We start from the raw sequence: 18507 nt of genomic DNA on the forward strand, positions 1-18507 counted from the left end.
AACTCCAGTCGCGGTGGGCCAACATGCATCTGGGTGTCTCCCGCTTTAGGAAGCGTCTTGAAATCACATCACATGCATCCCCTGTAGCGCCCCGAATTAAGAGTCCTATCAAAGCTACAAAAGGAAAACCAAGTGTTCACGACAACATCATAAAACCAGCAGTGGGTCCCACAAGTGAGGTACAGTCAAGCCTATCAGGTGTGCCACTGTTACGTAGATACCTGGACGTAAAAGCCCCTGCTACTCTACAGCATCTGGATTTATCTACCAGTAGTAGGAATGAAGTCGATTCCATAAACTATCCTCAATGGAAAGGAACCAAGGACCAACGAGACCCCTCCTCATATGACTCCAGATACCAATTCTTCTCCGATAGTCTCAGAAAACAGGACCTGCCTCTCACCCTTCAAAATTCAACATCTGGATATAAGACGCCTAATACCAGAGATCCAAGTTACCCATTAGCCTACAACTCCAAACCTGAGAACAGTCATGTTCCCATTACAACAACCCAGAATCCAGGTTCTGTGGATGAAACTGCCCCAACCAAGGATCCACCAGGGACAAATAGAATGACTTCCCAACTTGTTACCTCCAATAGCGCCATATACCAGATCCCTTCTCTTTCCCCGAGACCTTTCAAGAAGCCTAGCGAGGGTCCATCAGCAGAGATCCGATGGACAGGTCTTAAGACCCGCCTATTTGATCTATCCAAACCCCCTAATCCAGGCCTACCTTCTCTACCAGAAGGTCCACAAAATCCTCAAGTGGGATCATTCAATCAAGTAACAGCTAGCACGATTACAAGATCTCCTAACCTAAGCGTCAGTTTCAACCCTCAGCCGTGGAAAGGCGGATCACAACCGGGGACCAGAAGAGGACTTAACGCACTGAAAGACATGTCAACAAAGAGAAGAACATGGGAGTCAGAAGAGGAAAATGTTGACTACACTCCACCAGGTGGAAGTACTGGAGAACTCAACCAGGTCAGGTCAGAAGAGATATCTTTTGGTTCAGAAAGCACCAGTGAAGATGTTCTTTACGAGATCCCCCAGTACAGGACACATCCGTCTCTGATTCCACCTCCGGTTTGTACAACACCGCTGCCAGAAAAAGAAGTGGAGTTAACATGGAGTTCCAAAAGTTCTTACATTCCAAGCATTAGCCAAGTTTAAGCAGGAAAAGTTTGTGTTTCATTGACGTAGATTGCAATTTTCTTGTGATTTTGGTGCTGGTGAGGAATGAAATATCACAAGTTGGAGAAAAACTAATTGTTGCATTGACTACTAACTTATTTCTACAAATTAGCATTAAATGTCATGTTCATTTCACTGATTCTGAGAATGATTACTTGTTTATCCATGTTTCCATTCTTAGACTTACTAGTGCCCATTTCCTAAATTAAAACAAATAAGTGGAAATTTCTTTTGTTTTGATAATTCGATGAAATCTTTGTGTAAACTTGTCTAAATTCCCAACCTCAATTTGATCCCTTCTTTCCTATTTCAAATAACTTTGTACTTATTATTTCCCTATTCGTGTGATACATTTTGTAAAATTTTCTTGTTGAAAATAAAGTACCGAAAACAAGATATATGGAGTTAAGTTAATAAACCCTTTTTATTTAAGTATATAGACATAGGTTATAACGAAAACCAACATATAGACACTTAGTTTTACATACATATATACAGCTGAGACAAGCACGTTTAACTTCCTGTATTTTCACAAGAGAAGAATATGAGAACAAGAATTAAATCTATAAATAATCGCTTGTCATCTATTTCACATACAGTGAAACCAGAGGTGGTGTCGTGTGTGAGTGGGTCGACGGATGCACCCCCACTTTGAAATTCAGACGGGGGGCGGGGGGTCAAAGTAGGGGGGAAATCCTCGTTCCAAAGTGAGGTTACGCATACGTTTCTTCTATTTCAGGTCAGAACATTGATAAACACAATCATGAGTTCCCGTCAAACGGTAAACATGATGGTGAATACCCCCCTCCCCCTAAAAATAATAATAATAAAGCACAGAACTTTAGCACAAATTCCTGTACAGAAAAAAAAAATGGCTCGGTCGGGAGCTGCATGCAAATATTAAAATCATTTGGACGAGTCAGCGTCACAGAACAGCCAAAAAAGACAAGAAATGTGTACAAAAAAATGAAAATAAAACCAGCTAAATGCTATTAAACAGTTCCGACCTGCCCTGCGTTCCTTTAGGTGGCGCTTGAAATGCTCATTCATTACTCCGAGAAGTGTGTGTGTGTGTGTGGGGTGGGGTTGTTTAGGGGTGCTACCCGAAACTATCGGACTAAAAAGGAAGACCGAACCACACACGGGGAACAAAAACGCACAGAGGGTTTGACGTCAGATAGGCTCCCAACTTTACAACTATATACATCGGTCGTTTTACGTGTGTGGCAAAGTTTTAGGCACAGCTAAGCGGAGGTATCCATTGGCCCCTGGCATAAGGGGGCCAATCAAAATACCGAAAGGAAGGGGGCGCACTCTGGCCCACCCAAATGGAATTAGCAGCAATGTGGTTTTGTTTGGTGCTAAAAATATTCTAAAAATAAAGGGAAGGAGACAAATGACTGGCACTAATCAAGTAAACAGCACAGGCAGTAGAAACCTGCCGTGGGAACCACCATGTGACAATTTTTTTTAAATTTATTTATCTAAAATGTGCTCACCTGTAAGACTTGGAACCCGTTGCTTTTTCTCCCACCCGAAATACCATTTCATTTCCAAGTGGCAAAGCCGCCATCTTTACCAGATAGGGTAATGTTCACCCAAACCCGTTACCCTCGCCCTGCGCCTTGTGTTAGTTTTTACGTTGTTGCTTCTCATTGATGCGGTCGTCACAGTATTTTTTGGTGTTTTTTTTTTTTTTGCAGTTGTAGCTATAACATTTGTCTTTCCTTGTACCATTCCACAAACTCGTCCAACAAGACGGGCCCTAGTGGGAGAATGAAAGATCTGTTAGTGGCTTAGAACCCCCTTTTGTCAGATTTATTGCGAGACCTGACTTACAGGCTCCATCCTCGTCATAGTTGCTGAGGTCCAAATTGATTGTCCGACTAAACTCCAACACGTTGCACCATTGGTCTTTGTTGACTACTTTGTACTTGGATTGCTGCGGATTTAAAAATTAAATTAAAAATTGCAATGTAGCTTGATGACCGCTCCAAAAAAATTGAGAAAATGGACACTACCACTAGGTTTTTTTTTGCAAGTTAATAAAAATATCACAAAATTCAGTTAGTTTAGCAACGTTGCCTCATTTTTTTTACTAAGAGGCCTGAATAAATGAGGTTTTAATTCTAGACAGAATTTTAAACTTTTATGACATGAAAAGTTAATATATTGACAAAATAAGTGAATGCAGCATGGATTTTCTCAGTTATGGGTATTTTTGTCTCATATTATAAATTAACATTTTAGGCTTTTGTGTTATTTGGTGTTTTATTCCATAAAAAAACATTTTTAGAATTGTTCAGTATTGAGATTGCCTATATATCTTGACACTATTCATTTATCTTTAAAAGTTGTGTATCCTCAAGTTGTGTTTGAGCATCCTTCTATATAATTAGACTAGGCCCATCTTGAACAGTAGGAAAAAAAACACTACAATTATCTCAAAAAGACTTTTACAAACATCTTTCGCATTTCCAGATGTAAACTGAGAATAGGACCAAAACAAATCAAGTCTTCCATCCAATAAAATCTACCATACTATTGGACAGCTACCATCCTTACCTCTAGGAATTGATTAAAGACCGGAAAGAGGGGCCACGTTTTCCCCAACAGAAGTCCGAGCATGCACTTGGCCGTGTTCAAGTCCAAACTCCTCTGATCTTTCTCCTGCCAAAGTCAAAGTCACACACACAAACATTACAATATAACATCTCCTTTGAATAAAAAAAAAATCATGCAACACTTGACACACTCACCCTGGCGAAGTCAAAGGCGTATCTATAAATGAGCTTAAAGCTGGTGCTGTCATTAAGGACGGACCGCAAAAAGTCCAGCGAGTTCCTCAGCCTCTCTGTCGAGTCGCACCTGGTGAGAGCACAAGAGTCAACGAGAAATACCTCACCATTAGCATTTTGCTAGGTCGTGCGCGTACTGAAGAGATCCCATGCCCCTTAGCCACTCTTGCAACGTGAAGTAACCCATACTCTGTGCATCCAGCTTCCACGCTAGTACCAGCATCACCACCTGAAATACATTTTTAAAAAATGATTTGACGTTTATTACCTTGGAAAATAAAGGTTTGCACAACCTGGTTATATTGCCATGTACCGTATTTTCACGACTATACGGCGCATCATATTTTTAGCCGCAGTGTCAATGACGAGTGCTATTTCTGAATTTTACACACAAAAGACGCAGCCAGACATGGCAAAACATTCACCAGCTTAAACATACACACAACACCCACACGCTAAAAACACATTTTTAAAAAGGCAACAGAAGCAAAACTGAGTTCACTGTATTTATTTTTTTATTTTTTTTTGCTTCCCAATCTACGACTAATAATGCTTTGGACGTCCATCAAAGTCAGTAACAGCCAAAAACTTGGTCTTTTTCCACATATTAAAATATATTATTTGCCCATTTAAATGAGAAAACCAGTGTTCTCACGTTTTCGGGTTCAACTCCGATGTCCTCACAGAACTTCTCCATTCCCTCTGGTCCCACCACATCATCACAGCCTATCAAAAACAGGCATGACTAATCAAATGACAGTTGATATCAAGCAACAACAACAACAAAAAGTAGCCTAACCCTTACCAGCATATTCGTAAAACCACTCTAAGCATCTCTTGTTCGAAAAGCTTTCTTCTTCTCGTATGAGGAGCGGCGAGTCAATTTTTCTTAAAAGTACAAAAAAAGTAGAATACAGATATTGTAGTCATTATCCACACCACCCGAAGGAGAAAAACAAACCTACCTGTCTTGACGACTCTTCTTTGCTGACATGTCATCACCGGCAGTCGGTCTCCTCTTTTTCCTCGGTGGCATGGCTCTGGAGCAACAATCTTTTGGGAAAAAAAGTGCATCAGAATTAATACTTGTGCATTTATTTTTCTTCTTAAACATTATTATATAAAGGATAGGTATGATTGTGAGAGAGAATGGTTGTCTTGTGTTCTGCAAATCTCATTGACACATTGAGTACACCACCTAGTGCCCATTGTTACTAGGGATAGGCTCCAGCACCCCATAACCCTGGTGTGGATGAGCCACACAGTATAACACATGAATGAATATTACTATCATATAAATCAGTGTTTATTGGTAATATTGTCAGGTGGTTCTCACAATTTTAGTTTGAATCTGAGGAAAAAAAAGGTGAATATTAAATAAGTTGTGTTCAGAAAAAAAAGTTGATCCAAAATGTTGTTCATGAAAAATCTGTACATTTGAAATTGTAGTTGTAATTTTAGGGGAAAACCCCATTTGAAGAAGAACATAAGTATATTTCCAAAGGAAATCATCACTAACAATAAACTTTTAAAAAATCAAAAATGGTTGGATGTAGGAGAGAAAACTTTTTCCAACAATTCAGTGAATATTACCAGACGTGTGGCTCTCCTGTCCAATGTCTTCAGTGAGGTTCTGCCAGAAGAAATGCCAAATACTTTTAAGCCACAGAAGTATACGCTTCAGAAACAAACACAACATGTTGTCGTATTTACCAGCCTGTGCAACGTGTGGTGGATCTTATGGATGCTGGCCAGTGTAGTCAAGTGAGAATTCAGCTGAAAATCTGTCAAAAGAAATAATGATAAAGACACGATGTACGGTTATTATAAGTAATTGTGAACATGGAACTCAAGTCAAGTACAAGGATATACGAGGAGGCACGAAGATGACGTCAATATGTCGTCAAAAGTCCAGAGCCCGTCCGTTGGCTAACGCTAACCATGTCAATAGTTATTCACGGCTTAGCTTTAGAGAGCTCCTGCGTGATGTTTGAACACGAAGCGACAGGGGTGGGAGGGTTTCTTGACGTAACTCTAAAATGTTTTTATTTTGGTTCCGGCTTTTCGTCAAACGTCAGTCGAAATAGGTACTTAGAAGCGACACTGCGAGGTGAGCGCTAGCTCCATACCGAAAATAGCCGTGGAACTTGCGCGGAGTTTACAAAGTACTGAGGCGAGGTGTGCCCTTGGGATGTGTAGTCCATTTCCGCCATGATTATCATGGCGATGCTTCTCAGCTGCACATTTGTGAACTACAAATCCCAAACACCTGAATTGGACCACCGATTCTGACAAAGCCATCTACCCCCCACCAGTAACATTGAACCCGACTGATTTACAAGCCGCTTCTATATGGTGAAAACGTCAATATTTGTCAAATGTGACACGCACATTTGCACATTAGCCTAGGTGCTAATTTGAGTGAAAAGAGGCTCACCTAAACGCGACCAGAAGGCCAAATGCAATAGGTTAACTCAACTGCGTCACAATTTTCACTGTCTTAAAAACCTACACACACATTTGACCCATTTCCACGTTTGTTACGTCGTCAATTTGTTTTCCCCAATTCGAAACGCTTAGTTCGTCAGTCACCGAAGACTTCAGCATTTTGTTAAACATCGCAACGCAAGCAAATAGGCATGAGTAAACCTTCGCATTCAAGAAAAAAAACAACCATCGGATATAATCGGTTAAGGCCACCAACAAGGGTGACCATTTACATAACTTCACCGCACGAATAAGTGTGGTGTCGAATTTAAATTGGGAGTCCATTTAGACTCTGTACACGTCCTTTGTTGTCGCACTGGCAAATACAAAGAGACCGACACAAAATTTCAATGGAATTCATCGAACCCCGCAGAGCTGGAAAATACGCAAATGCCGCCAAGTTGAGCGTCTTCTAATGGTGTTTTGAATGTGTTCCGCTCTCTGGAAATGGTCGTAATTGGACCAAAAAAAGCCGGTAGGGCTTCTACTTACTGGCCGCATCAGAGTGCATCTTTATGAAACATACAACTGTCTCTGGGAAGTCCGCAGACCGGCCAATGGGCGGAGCTGGGCGATATTAAACCACGCCTTGCACGTGCTGATTGGATTCATAGCCATGCCTTTTCCGCCCATGTTCGTGTTCATTGGTTAATAGAAATGTCTGTCAAAACAGCCTCAGCAGCTTCTTCGCCCCCGCCCCAACGTGATTGGTCCCTAGTCCCAAAACAGGCGTGTCCAAATGTTTTAGTCCATTTGTCCAGTTTTGATCACCCCAAATATTCCGTCACTTACCCTCTTCTTTCCCGTTTGATTCGCTACTCCAACTATCATGTCAATAAAATAAAATAAAAGTATAAGTTCGTGCAATTCACGAAAAGAGTGCAGTATCTTTCGACTTTTTATGAACAATTCAATTCGGAAGCCATAAACAACGCACAAAATTATGTATGGGTTGTTATCATTTATTACAAATGTTTCACGATGAAACATTATTGATACCGGTTCCGTGCTTCTTCCGGCTGTTTTCGTTTTCTATTGGGTACCAATGCGGTTCAAGTGAGACTCCGCCCATGCTAGAATCTCATTGGCCAGATATCCCAGTAGTCCACGACATATTTTGATTAGACCGCCCACTTTTAGATTGACGAGGTGTACATATATTGTACTATTTTTCCATTAATTCATTTACAGATCCGCTTATCCTCAAAAAGTTCTTCATTTTTTAATCAATTGTATTTGCTATTTTTTATTGTTTACGATAGAAATATAGTCACATTCAACAGAATAATTATAAAAAAGATACATTGTCATAGTGTGGTAATTTACAATCTTAACTATTTTTTAAATAGCTTCTGATTTCAACAGAACGTTATAGTTAATACAGAAAAACTGCACATGCACCAAATCCCCTCTAGAGTGCATTGTTGTTTTTTTCCACAAATGCATAATGTTATAGATATGTTAAAAATGTTTTCATCGAATTCTTATGTTACATAACACCGATTCATTCGTGCGTATTTGTTAAAAATCTGTATCATTTTATTATTTTTCCCAAATCTGACTCATCTTTGCATAAAATACGGAAAAATTAATCAGGGGGGGGGGGTAATTACATTTTAATTTATTTATGAGTGGATTTTAACCATTTATTTTAATTACATCGAATCGCAGAATACTATATGTATTGTAAGGACATAGATGGAAAGCGCTCCATTGTTCGTTCGTTTAAATCATTTTTAATTATTATAATTAATTTATAGTTATTGCATGTAATATTTTGCCAACTTTTATTATGGTGAAAAACAAAGGTGAACATTTACCGTTATCTCATTGATAAAAATCCACTTCACTAGCGCGTATGTGACGTAGACTTCCCACGCTGCAGTTGGGGTATGTTCCTTTTATTGTTTATTCTGTCTTTGATTCATTGTCTACGAGCATTTGCAGTAGCTGTAGCCGCCCGTTCAATAATAGCGGTGTACAATACTGTAAAAAGAGCGAACCCGTGTGGATTTTACCCTCGTGACGTCGCCCAATCACCAGGCGTCTTTTGTTAGACTGACATTCAACATGTGCCTATCAGAACGTTTAATTGGTGGAGGCGTACTGTAAGAAAACCAATCAATGCAGAGAAAGGCGGGGCTAAGTGACCACAGGCTGTTCTGACAGTGGGAGCACTTTCAACATCGAAGCAGATTGAGGAGGAAAAAAAAATAAAAAAAAAACCCAAATCACACCACCACGCAAATCCTTCCAATGGAGGAGGGCCAGGACGTTGGAGCTTGTTCGGCGAATGAAGTCTGCGAGCCAGCCGTATAAAGCAACTCTAACGGGAGAGCGACAGATCGAGAAAGAGAAAGACAGAAGGGGGAACAAAGTTGTAAGTAACGCCGTTGTTTGTGTCGAGAAATGTAGAAAAAAATAGACATCCCAAGAATGCAGTGATCGCTGACTCCTGATGTTGTATGCAACGTTGCCGCACGCTAACTTTGCCGTTTTGGGGGATTGAATCGTTGCCCTAAAGGATGCCAAACGAGGAGTTAAAAGTGTGACATAGTCCACTTTTAGTTCCCTTTTATCAAGCGGTTAGCACCGATGCCTTTCCTGGTGCGTTAAAATATTCACTTCAAACTTGGCTTTTGCGGCTAACTAGCATCTCTCTTTACATTAGCTTACACTACTGAGCTAAAACAACAAAACGAGGTGAGGAGCTTGCTAAAGTCGGTTATTTACGATCCCTCATTTGACATTTTTTATATTTATTATGGTTGAACACAGCACCAAAAAATACCCGAATTTAATGTCTAAAACAAAGGAATAAAGAGACAAACATGACATTGGTATTTGGAAGAGGTCACTTTTCTTTCTTGTTTTACTTTATTTATTTTTTAATTTTTTAAAAGATGCCGTATATGAATAGATCTTGAGCCATAATATATTTAAGTTTGTTAAAATACCCTAACTTTTGTGGACATAATTGACAGTTAGTTCGATAGTATGTCTGCAGCCATTATATAAACTGAAATAAAACAATAACAAAATGTCAAAGCTAAATCTCTTACCATCATAATAACTCGATAAAGTAAGGAAATAAGATCCTCCAATCCAGAGGGGTACAGTTCATAAAAGCCAAAAATAGTTTCCAATGTTAAAAGTGCAATGCACCAATTATTAGGTAGAACTAGCTTATGCAACTAACTGCATGCCTATGAGCCAACAAATATGTAAATGTTGTTAGCTAACTTAATTTAGCTTTCCATGGTTACATAGATTGTATTGTGATGCTACTAAATGTGGACAAACATCCACCATACAACCCGGCTAATAGTTAGCATGCTATCATGTCCATGTCCACAAATTCACCATAATTTCTCGCGTATAAGCCGCACCCTTAAAATGGCCTTGAAATGGTTGAATTTGACAACTTCTCTCATATAAGACGCCCCCTGATTCACAATTTTCACAAGAAGTGTATCCGTTACGGTCTAGTTTATCATCCCTAGGTACGATTGCGGCACCCTGAGAGCAAGTAAGTGAGTTTTTTTCATGTTTTATGCAGAATACAGTTGATATTTTTTATCTTCTTCTTGAATTTTATTCACAGAGATCTAAATACATTTTCTCAAGTGTTTTATCTGTTTATTAGTTCTCTAATTTTAAATACATTACCTTATTGGCGCCATTTTCATAACGTTTATCGTTGTTCATAGCAGCTAATGAGTTAACATGACACATTTAAAAAAAAAAGTTTTGACTTCCAATGTTGGCAAAACAAGACAACCCATTTAAGGTCATTTTTCTCACAGTTTCCTAATGATTCACCAAAATGGCCATCCCATCACAGTGTGTTTTTCCTTTATTCCGGTAAGACATTAATGGCATTGAAGCGGACACAGTTGAAACATTGAGCTCGGTGAAATGTCCAGACTGTGATCACCCACCCTGCCGACCCTCCTTCTAAGCTGCCCCTGCAGGGATTAATAGCAAAGTCAGCATTGCAGAGGCAGTGTAAAAAATCTCTTCAAATGCTTGTGTCAGATTAAAAAAAAAATGCTTTTTGGCTGCATAGACCTCTCCTTTCGGTCGTGCTTGTGTTGTGTTGGTGTTGCGCCACTTAAACTGCATTGAAGCTGTTGCCGCCTGAGCAAATATTTGACCTGATGAGGGCCATTTAGGACCTGGCCAACACCTTCATACAGCATACTGGTCACCTGTTTCAACATAGTTAGAGAGCAGGCCTTTCATTCCCGGTTTTAATTTTGTTTTTTAGGCAAATTGATGATAGCCTAACACACAGGTGTCCAAGTAGCGGCCCGGGGGCCAAATCTGGGCCGCTGAGTATAGATGTATATTTCATTTTCTGATTTTTTTTCCCGCTTTTTCAATCAATAATTGTCATGTTTTAATCTATTTTACTGTTTTTAGTTCAAAAATCCTTTTGTACAATCTAAAATATATATATATATATATATATATAAATATATAAAAGGCTCAAATAAACAGTCAAAGTGGTGGCCCGGGGGCCAAATCTGGCCCGCCGCATCATTTTGTGTGGCCCAGGAAAGTAAATCAGGAGTGCCAACTTTCTGTTTAAGGATCAAACTCAAATGAAGAGTATAGATGTATATTAAATTTCCTGATTTTCCACCTTTTAAATCAATAATTGTCATTTTTTAATCTTTTTTTTCAGTTTTTAGTTCAAAAATCCTTTTGTAAAATCTAAAAATCTATTTAAAAAGGCTAAAATAAACATTGTTTTAGATCTATAAAAAACTGAATATTCAGGGATTTTAATCCAGTTAATTTAATCCATTTATTAAAAAAAAAATCTAAATATTTCTAAAATGGTCTAGCCCACATGAAATCCAGTTGACGTTAACACGGCCCGCGAACCAACCCAAGTCTAACACCCTTGGTATATAGCATCCCATCAAATTATTTTTTCTTGCATTAGGCTGTATTCATTACCTAGCGTAAAAGTACTCCGAATTTGGTGTTTATTTTTTTTTCTTCCGTCCGATTGCGCGGAGGCGAGCAGGCGAGCTGGAAATAAACTATAATTGAGCCCTGCTGAGGAAGATTATCCCGAGTGCCTGTATAGCAAGGCTTTCGGATCATAATTGATGTTTGGGAAGGAAACCTCCCTCTTTTTTGTTGTTTTTTGTGTTCCCGAAAGAAACTTAAGAAGGCCAGAAGTGTTTTCAATGTATTGGGTTGCATTGCTACTGAATAAACTGTTAAAATGCATTTAAATGTAAGCTTGAAAAAAAAAAATGGAAGAGGAATTTCCACGGGAAAACGTCCCTTCATTTTGTTCATCTCGTCATGCTTCTGACAAGAAAACGTTGTGATTAAACCCGGGCCGAGCCCGTCATTTAAAGTCGGTTTTAACCGCATATAAAGAAGCCCGAGCTGCTTTTGTTCAACACATTTTTTAAGTTTGTATAACAGTTAAAGCCTTCTATATATGGAAAAAATGTCTCCGCAGAAATGTGCAGAGTAACCGCAAAAGTTTTAGGTCTAACTCGTACCAAGGGTAGCTTTGAATGTTCTGCATTTTTTTGTACTTTTACCACTCTACCATGCCTTATTGATGATATTTATTATTCATATGCACCATTTTTTGCAGTGTTTTGGCATTGCCATTGATTTTGTTAGAAAAGTCTTTAATTTGCAGGATAACTAGGCATTTTAGTTAGTTTTTTTATGCCAGGGGAAAATGTTCTATAGAATAAAGAATTGCTCTCTGCAGAATTCCAGATTGTTCTCCAAGGAAACATTTTTTTTAGCCGATAATTCCTTGTGGGGACTAACTAAAGAGTAAATCTTGCTAGAAGCTAAGGTGAAAGTAGAGGGTCTCCTCTTATAGTCACAATCATCTAATGCACGTGTCAAAGTGGCGGCCCGGGGGCCAAATCTGGCCCGCCTCATCATTTTGTGTGGCCCGGGAAAGTCAAACTTTGTTTTAGGATCAAATTAAAATGAAGAGTATAGATGTATATTTAATTTCCTGATTTTTCCCCCTTTTTAAATCAATAATTGTTATTTTTAATCCATTTTTGAAGGGAACTACACAGTCACCTCTAGAGCCAGCCCTTGTTGTTGTGTTAGAGTTTTTGAACCAAATTTTGCATTGATTTTGCCAAATTTACCATCATCCATTTGTTTTGAAAATACTTGAATGAGTTAAGTAAACATGTGGCCAATTAGGCAATATCAAATCTGATTTTTTTTCGTGTTTTATTTTGAAAGTAGACGTAATATGTCATCCCACATGTAAATATGATCCTGAGATATCTGTTTTTTTTACTGCTGCTTCCCCATTGCATTCCACTTAAGCCAATTGCAGGTCATATCGTTTGAGGTCGAGCTAATCATTGATTCGATGCTTTTTCGTCCCACTGAACTTTAGCCACCCTTGTCCTCTTATCCCCTAACGACTGTATTGGCGCCAAAACATTGTTCAAAGTCATCTATCTGGTTCATGAACAGTCGACAAATATTCTCAGTGACGTCATTTGAATGTGAAAATGAACTTTTTTTGACCGCTTTTGCTTGAGTCACCTTTTTTGGTTCGTACCAGAAAGTCGAGTCATGCTAAAAGGTCTGCCGGTGTGAGAAAGTACGTCCCTGTCACCTGATTGCCAGATCACAGGCGTGTTTTTCCTTTTTATCATTGCAATGGTGACCTTTTTTGCTCAATTTGACGGGAGAAGTTCTCACACCCCAACAACTTGTGTCTGTCTGGCAGCTGGGTGACTCAGCAACTCAGACTTCTTTTAGAGCTTGATAGCGGTTAACCGTAAATGCTTATAATAACCTGAACAGGGTGCGTGTGTGGCAAAATATACAGCAAAAATAGACAAGTAATAGGGAAAAAAACAAGGAGTGAATGAGAAAAGTGAAGCTATCAAGCATAGAAACAGAAAAGATTGTCATAAATGACAAAAATATGTGCATTTAGTCTTGAGAAATTAAGTTGGAAAAATGCCATATACCGTATTTTCACGACTATAAGGCGCACTTAAGTCTTACATTTTCTCCAAAATAGACAGGGCGCCTTATAATACAGTGCGCCTTATATATGGAAAAAACATTTAAGTGTCATTCATTGAGGGTTTAAGGTATAATATTTTTATATATTTTTTTATAAATGGATTAAATGAACTGGAAAAAAGGCTCTGAATATTCAGTTTTTTTTATAGATCTAAAACAATTTTTATCTGAACTTTTACATTTTTTTAGATTTTACAAATGATTTTTGGGGCAAAAAATAAAGAAAATGTGGATAAAAAATAGCAATTATTGATTTAAAAGGGGGAAAATCAGGAAATTTATTAATCTTCATTTGAATTTGATCCTAAAACAGAAAGTCGACACTCATGATTTACTTTCCCGGGCCACACAAAATGATGCTTCGGGCCAGATTTGGCCCCCGGGCCACCACTTTGACACATGTGTTACAGAACTTGCGGATGCTAAACTAGGCGGAAAGTACTCTTTAGGACGCCGGGGATAAATTATGTAACAGCTTGATGTCGGAGGGTAATCTTCAGATTATTCCGCCGCTTCGGGAGGAGGTTTTAATCCGGTGCCTGGCCTAAAGATAAACGGAGCACGATAGAACCATCATCGTTGCCGAGAGAACGGGACCGGTTGCCAGTCAAACATAGGGCGAGCGTGAGGACAGACAAGACAACGATTATGAGACTGTGCTTCGTTTCGTGTCTTCATGTCCAATGTTCACACGGAGTAGTTTTAATTTTGGGGAAGCCCCCACTTTGTGGCCACCACGTCCGTTCTACGTGGGAAATGTGTCGTTAGTGGCATGTGGTTGAGGTTTTCGTGAGCTAAGTAAGCACTGTGGGAACCCAGCGAACGGGGCGTCGGTATTAATCTCTTTGTTTGTTTGGGCCGATTGTGAAAAGTGCAAAGTTGGCTTTTCTTCCCCGCCTTTTGTTTTTCGTCCTTACAAAGCTGGTGTAGTTTTTCATTGTGTGGCCAAAAAGTGCTGGACAGATGACCAATGTGTCTGGTAAAAAATCACGTACTTGTTGTAGTGCTTCTAATATAGGGGTTTGGAAATAAATGGCGTGCCTTCGTTGTTAATCACTGCCTACGTCATCTGATCTTGTTTCGCAGGAAACATCTTGAGTGTGAAAATATTTGAATGTTGGTTGGACACAACGTATTGAAACATGTTTAATTAAGTGGTATCTGTAAAGGGGAGATAAGATGAAAAAAAATGGGGGGGGGGGGGTACTTTATGGTTTTGCATAAAAATTTGAAGATGATTAATAGATTCAAATGAATATAAAAAAATCCAAATGTATAAATATCTCCAAAACAGATCAAAACTAGAATATAGTATTGCAGAATTATTATTAGACAAAAATTAACTTGCACAAAATTTCAGCAACACCTGACAAAAAACTTAAAATTTATATTGTGGTGATTGAAGATATAATATGTAAATGTATTTTTTTTTATAAATGGATTAAAAGAACTGGATTAAAAGCCCCGAATATTCAGTTTTTTGTAGATCTAAAACAATGTTTATTTTAGCTTTTTTATATATATTTTTTTAGATTTTACAAAATGATTTTTGAACAAAAAACAGAAAAATTGATTAGAAAATGACAATTATTGTTTTAAAAGGGGAAAATCTGGAAATTTAATACATTTATACTCTTCATTTTAATTTGATCCTAAAACAGAAAGTTGGCACTCATGATTTACGTTCTTGGGCCGCACACAACAATGCGGCGGACCAGATTTGGCCCCCGGGCCGCCACTTTGTTAAGTTGATGAATATCAGAGGTCAAATATCTACAAAAATAAATACTTTGTGTGAAAATGTAAACAAATATCAGATATCAAATATCCCAAAATATACACAAAAATATGAAAGAACTATGAAAATAAATTTAGCGAATATGACAACAACGTATTGAAATCTGACCAAAATTTGAAGTAATGCTTACAAAATGGGAAACATCAGAAAAAATGGTGACAAAGTAAATAAATGTCAAAACTTAGCAAAAATATAAAAGTATCCCACCAAAAAAGCTAACAAATATCAACATATCACTAAGCCATTCCAAAACAAAAACTGAAAAACAAGACAAATCCACTTAGTAAATAATTTACAAACACTACTTTGTGACTAGGGTAGAAAAATTGTTTTGAGATGAAGGGTCCCGTCCGCTTAGGTCACATTCTTCATTCAGCCAAGCCAGTTTTCCCCCCACGGTTCGCCCCACCCACGGCTGTCGTCCTGGCCTACGACCAAAACCAGCCTGGGCTTCTTTGTCTGTGCCTGGAGAACTTGAACATAGCCTTGCTTGTTCTCACTCAGTGCAAGTCCCCAACTTGTAAGGCTCTGAAAAGTCCAAAACAACAAAAAAAAACAAAGTGGCACTGAGCATTTTTTTGCCAGCACAACAACAAAGAGCGGCTTCCTCAAATGCTAAAGGTCCAAAGAACCGTCTGCTGGATTCTGATTGGGCCCCTCAGAAAGTGACACCCGTTTTTCCCCCCTACTTTGAACTTCAAAAAGTACTTCGTTGCGTTTACGACACCCCCCAGCGCACATTTTTGTGAGTTGAGAACTATAATTTGACATGACATTTTTTTGCAGGATTCCTTTGTAAAAAAAAATAAAATAACTGATTATACAGTATAGAAAATCCCATCATAAATCTTTTCCATAGTTGTGCTTGTTGATTTTAACATTTCAATCAGTACTTTTTTTGCATGCTGGATTTTCTCGCGTATAAGCCCCACCCTTAAAATTGCTTTGAAATTGTTAAAGTGCAGTTTTAATGATTTTGTTGCATTTTTTTGCTATTATTGTTGTTGTTTTTTTAACCTAATTTTGGCCCGGACTTTAACACATTTTTTTAAATATATTTTGTTCTTTTCTTAGATTTTTAATCATATTTTGTCATCCTTTCACACTGTTTTATTGCCTAAATCGACAAATACATTCCCACAACCCCATACACAGCAGCGCCTTCTTCTCTTTTTTGGTTTTTGCCGACAGGGGGCAGTGTAACTTTGTATTAAATCCCAGCTGTGGCTGCCAGGCAGGTCAAATAAGTGCACCATTCTGGTGTTCAACACGACTGTACAGTATCAACAATATGCCTCACCCCTGCACCCCCCAACACTGACAGAACAGTCTTTTGGTCTCTGGTCTCAGCCTGCAAGTTTTCCTGTTTTCTCCAGTGCTTGAAAGCAGAACAAGGCGGGCAGGTGGGGGGGGCGGCGGGGCAGGCTGGGTACCCAGAACGACACGGGGAGCGCTACACATTGTTCCTAGAGCTTCCTCTTTCGCATTCCTTGGCTGATTGGGATCTCAACCCCCCTTTATAATCAGCATTGTTCTTGCTATCCACCGACCATGAGACCACAGACCAGTACAATTGCCACCATGGCGGCCAGTGTCACTTGGGTTTATGGAAATAAACCAGGTCGGTACTGAGTTGTGTTGATAGGGAATAGATCACAGGTGTCAAAGTGGCGGCCCGCGGGCCAAATCCGGCCCGGCACATCATTTTGTGCGGCCGAATAAGTAAATCATGAGTGCCGACGACTTTCTGTTTTAGGATCAAATTCAAATGAAGAGTATAGATGTGTATTTAATTTTCTGATTTTTCACCTTTTAATTCAATCATTTTCATATTTAATCCAATTTTCTGTCTTTTTAGTTCAAAAAGGGAAAATATGCCTTGTTAGGTTTTATGATTTGGCTCTAATATTGCAATTTTTTCAGTGTCATGATATGCTTCAATTAATTCTCACCATTCAAAAACTAAACACTTTAATTTCCCATGTTAAAATGAAACAACAGTTTAACATTGGGGGAAAATATTATGACAAGAATACATTTTCTTTCCTTATTAACCGACTGATAAATAAATGCCAAAAAAACAACTCGGTCGCTATAGATGAAGACATATGTGGCCTCTAGAGGGCAGAGCTTTGGATTTAATTGCTCAAAACATGGGTTTTTAGTCACCTTAAACAATCTTAGCACATTAATGATGACAAACTAAAATAGAAATCGTGTTGGAACCATCTCGCTTCTATTTGTTTCACCTTTAATCCCCTTGACACATATAGTGAAGCGGTTACATCACCTCACGTATATGCTGCATTAGAGCAGAAAGGGGGGAGGGTAGTGGTGGTCTCTGTTTAGGATTATGTTTACACTGTATACCAAGGGTGTCTAACTCGGTTTCATGTGGGCCGGACCATTTTAGATATAATATTTAGATTTTTATTTTTTATAAATAGATTAAAAGCACTGGATTAAAATCCCTGAATATTCAGTTTTTTATAGGTATAAAGCAATGTTTATTTTAGCTTTTTTAGAATATATTTTTAGATTTATATATAATATTTAGATTTTTATTTTTTAGAAATGGATTAAAAGCCCTGAATAGTCAGTTTTTTCTACAGATCTAAAACGGTTTATTTTGGCTTTTTTAAATATATTTTTAGATTTTACAAAATGATTTTTGAACTAAAAACTGAAAAAATGAATTAAAAAATTACAATTATTGATTTAAAACGGGGAAAATCAGGAAATTTAATATACATATATGCTCTTCATTTGAATTTGATGCTAAAACAGAAAGTCGGCACCCATGATTGACTTACCCGGGCCGCACAAAACGATGCGGCGGGCCAGATTTGGCCCCCGGGCCGCCACTTTGACACGTATGTATGATATTTTCTGTCTGGAGCACAGCTCCAAAACCGACTTGCTCTCTCTTTCAACACTGTGAGCTTTGTTTTTGTTGTGTTTACATGGAAGTCGACGGCATTTGAGTGCAGCGATAAGGGCTATCAGTCCACGCAGGCGGACGAGTTTAGCTCGCTTTGCGATGCCTTCCTACTTCTCACGCCTCGTGTCAATCTCCCCCATTTGCAGTCTTTCTGACTGGCCAACCAGGGCGTGGCGTGGCCCGGCCCGTATGGTCCCGGGACATTATCTCCCGAGCAACACGTCTCGAGTC

At 38.7% G+C, this 18507-nt stretch overlaps 1 protein-coding gene across 4 annotated transcripts; it reads right to left on the minus strand.

Moving 5' to 3' along the window:
- Window positions 1-1596: 1596 nt before the first annotated feature.
- Window positions 1597-8324, minus strand: dcun1d4 (DCN1, defective in cullin neddylation 1, domain containing 4 (S. cerevisiae)). 4 transcript variants are annotated; one of them, XM_077717959.1, is made up of 11 exons: window positions 8302-8324; window positions 5708-5778; window positions 5588-5627; window positions 4960-5047; window positions 4800-4882; window positions 4650-4720; window positions 4132-4223; window positions 3956-4064; window positions 3762-3866; window positions 3036-3138; window positions 1597-2961 (listed from the first exon to the last, which is right to left on the minus strand). In XM_077717959.1, the coding sequence occupies exons 4-11, from the start codon at window positions 5028-5030 to the stop codon at window positions 2906-2908; spliced, it is 690 nt and encodes a 229-aa protein (XP_077574085.1). In that variant the 5' UTR covers window positions 5031-5047; window positions 5588-5627; window positions 5708-5778; window positions 8302-8324; the 3' UTR covers window positions 1597-2905. The 4 variants fall into 4 exon arrangements, with proteins under 4 accessions (XP_077574085.1, XP_077574082.1, XP_077574083.1 ...); XM_077717956.1 differs by lacking the exon at window positions 8302-8324 and adding an exon at window positions 6974-7039; XM_077717957.1 differs by lacking the exon at window positions 8302-8324 and adding an exon at window positions 6848-6990.
- Window positions 8325-18507: the final 10183 nt, after the last annotated feature.

This window comes from Stigmatopora nigra, chromosome 5, assembly GCF_051989575.1.
Source record: "Stigmatopora nigra isolate UIUO_SnigA chromosome 5, RoL_Snig_1.1, whole genome shotgun sequence".
NCBI classification, from domain to species: domain Eukaryota; kingdom Metazoa; phylum Chordata; class Actinopteri; order Syngnathiformes; family Syngnathidae; genus Stigmatopora; species Stigmatopora nigra.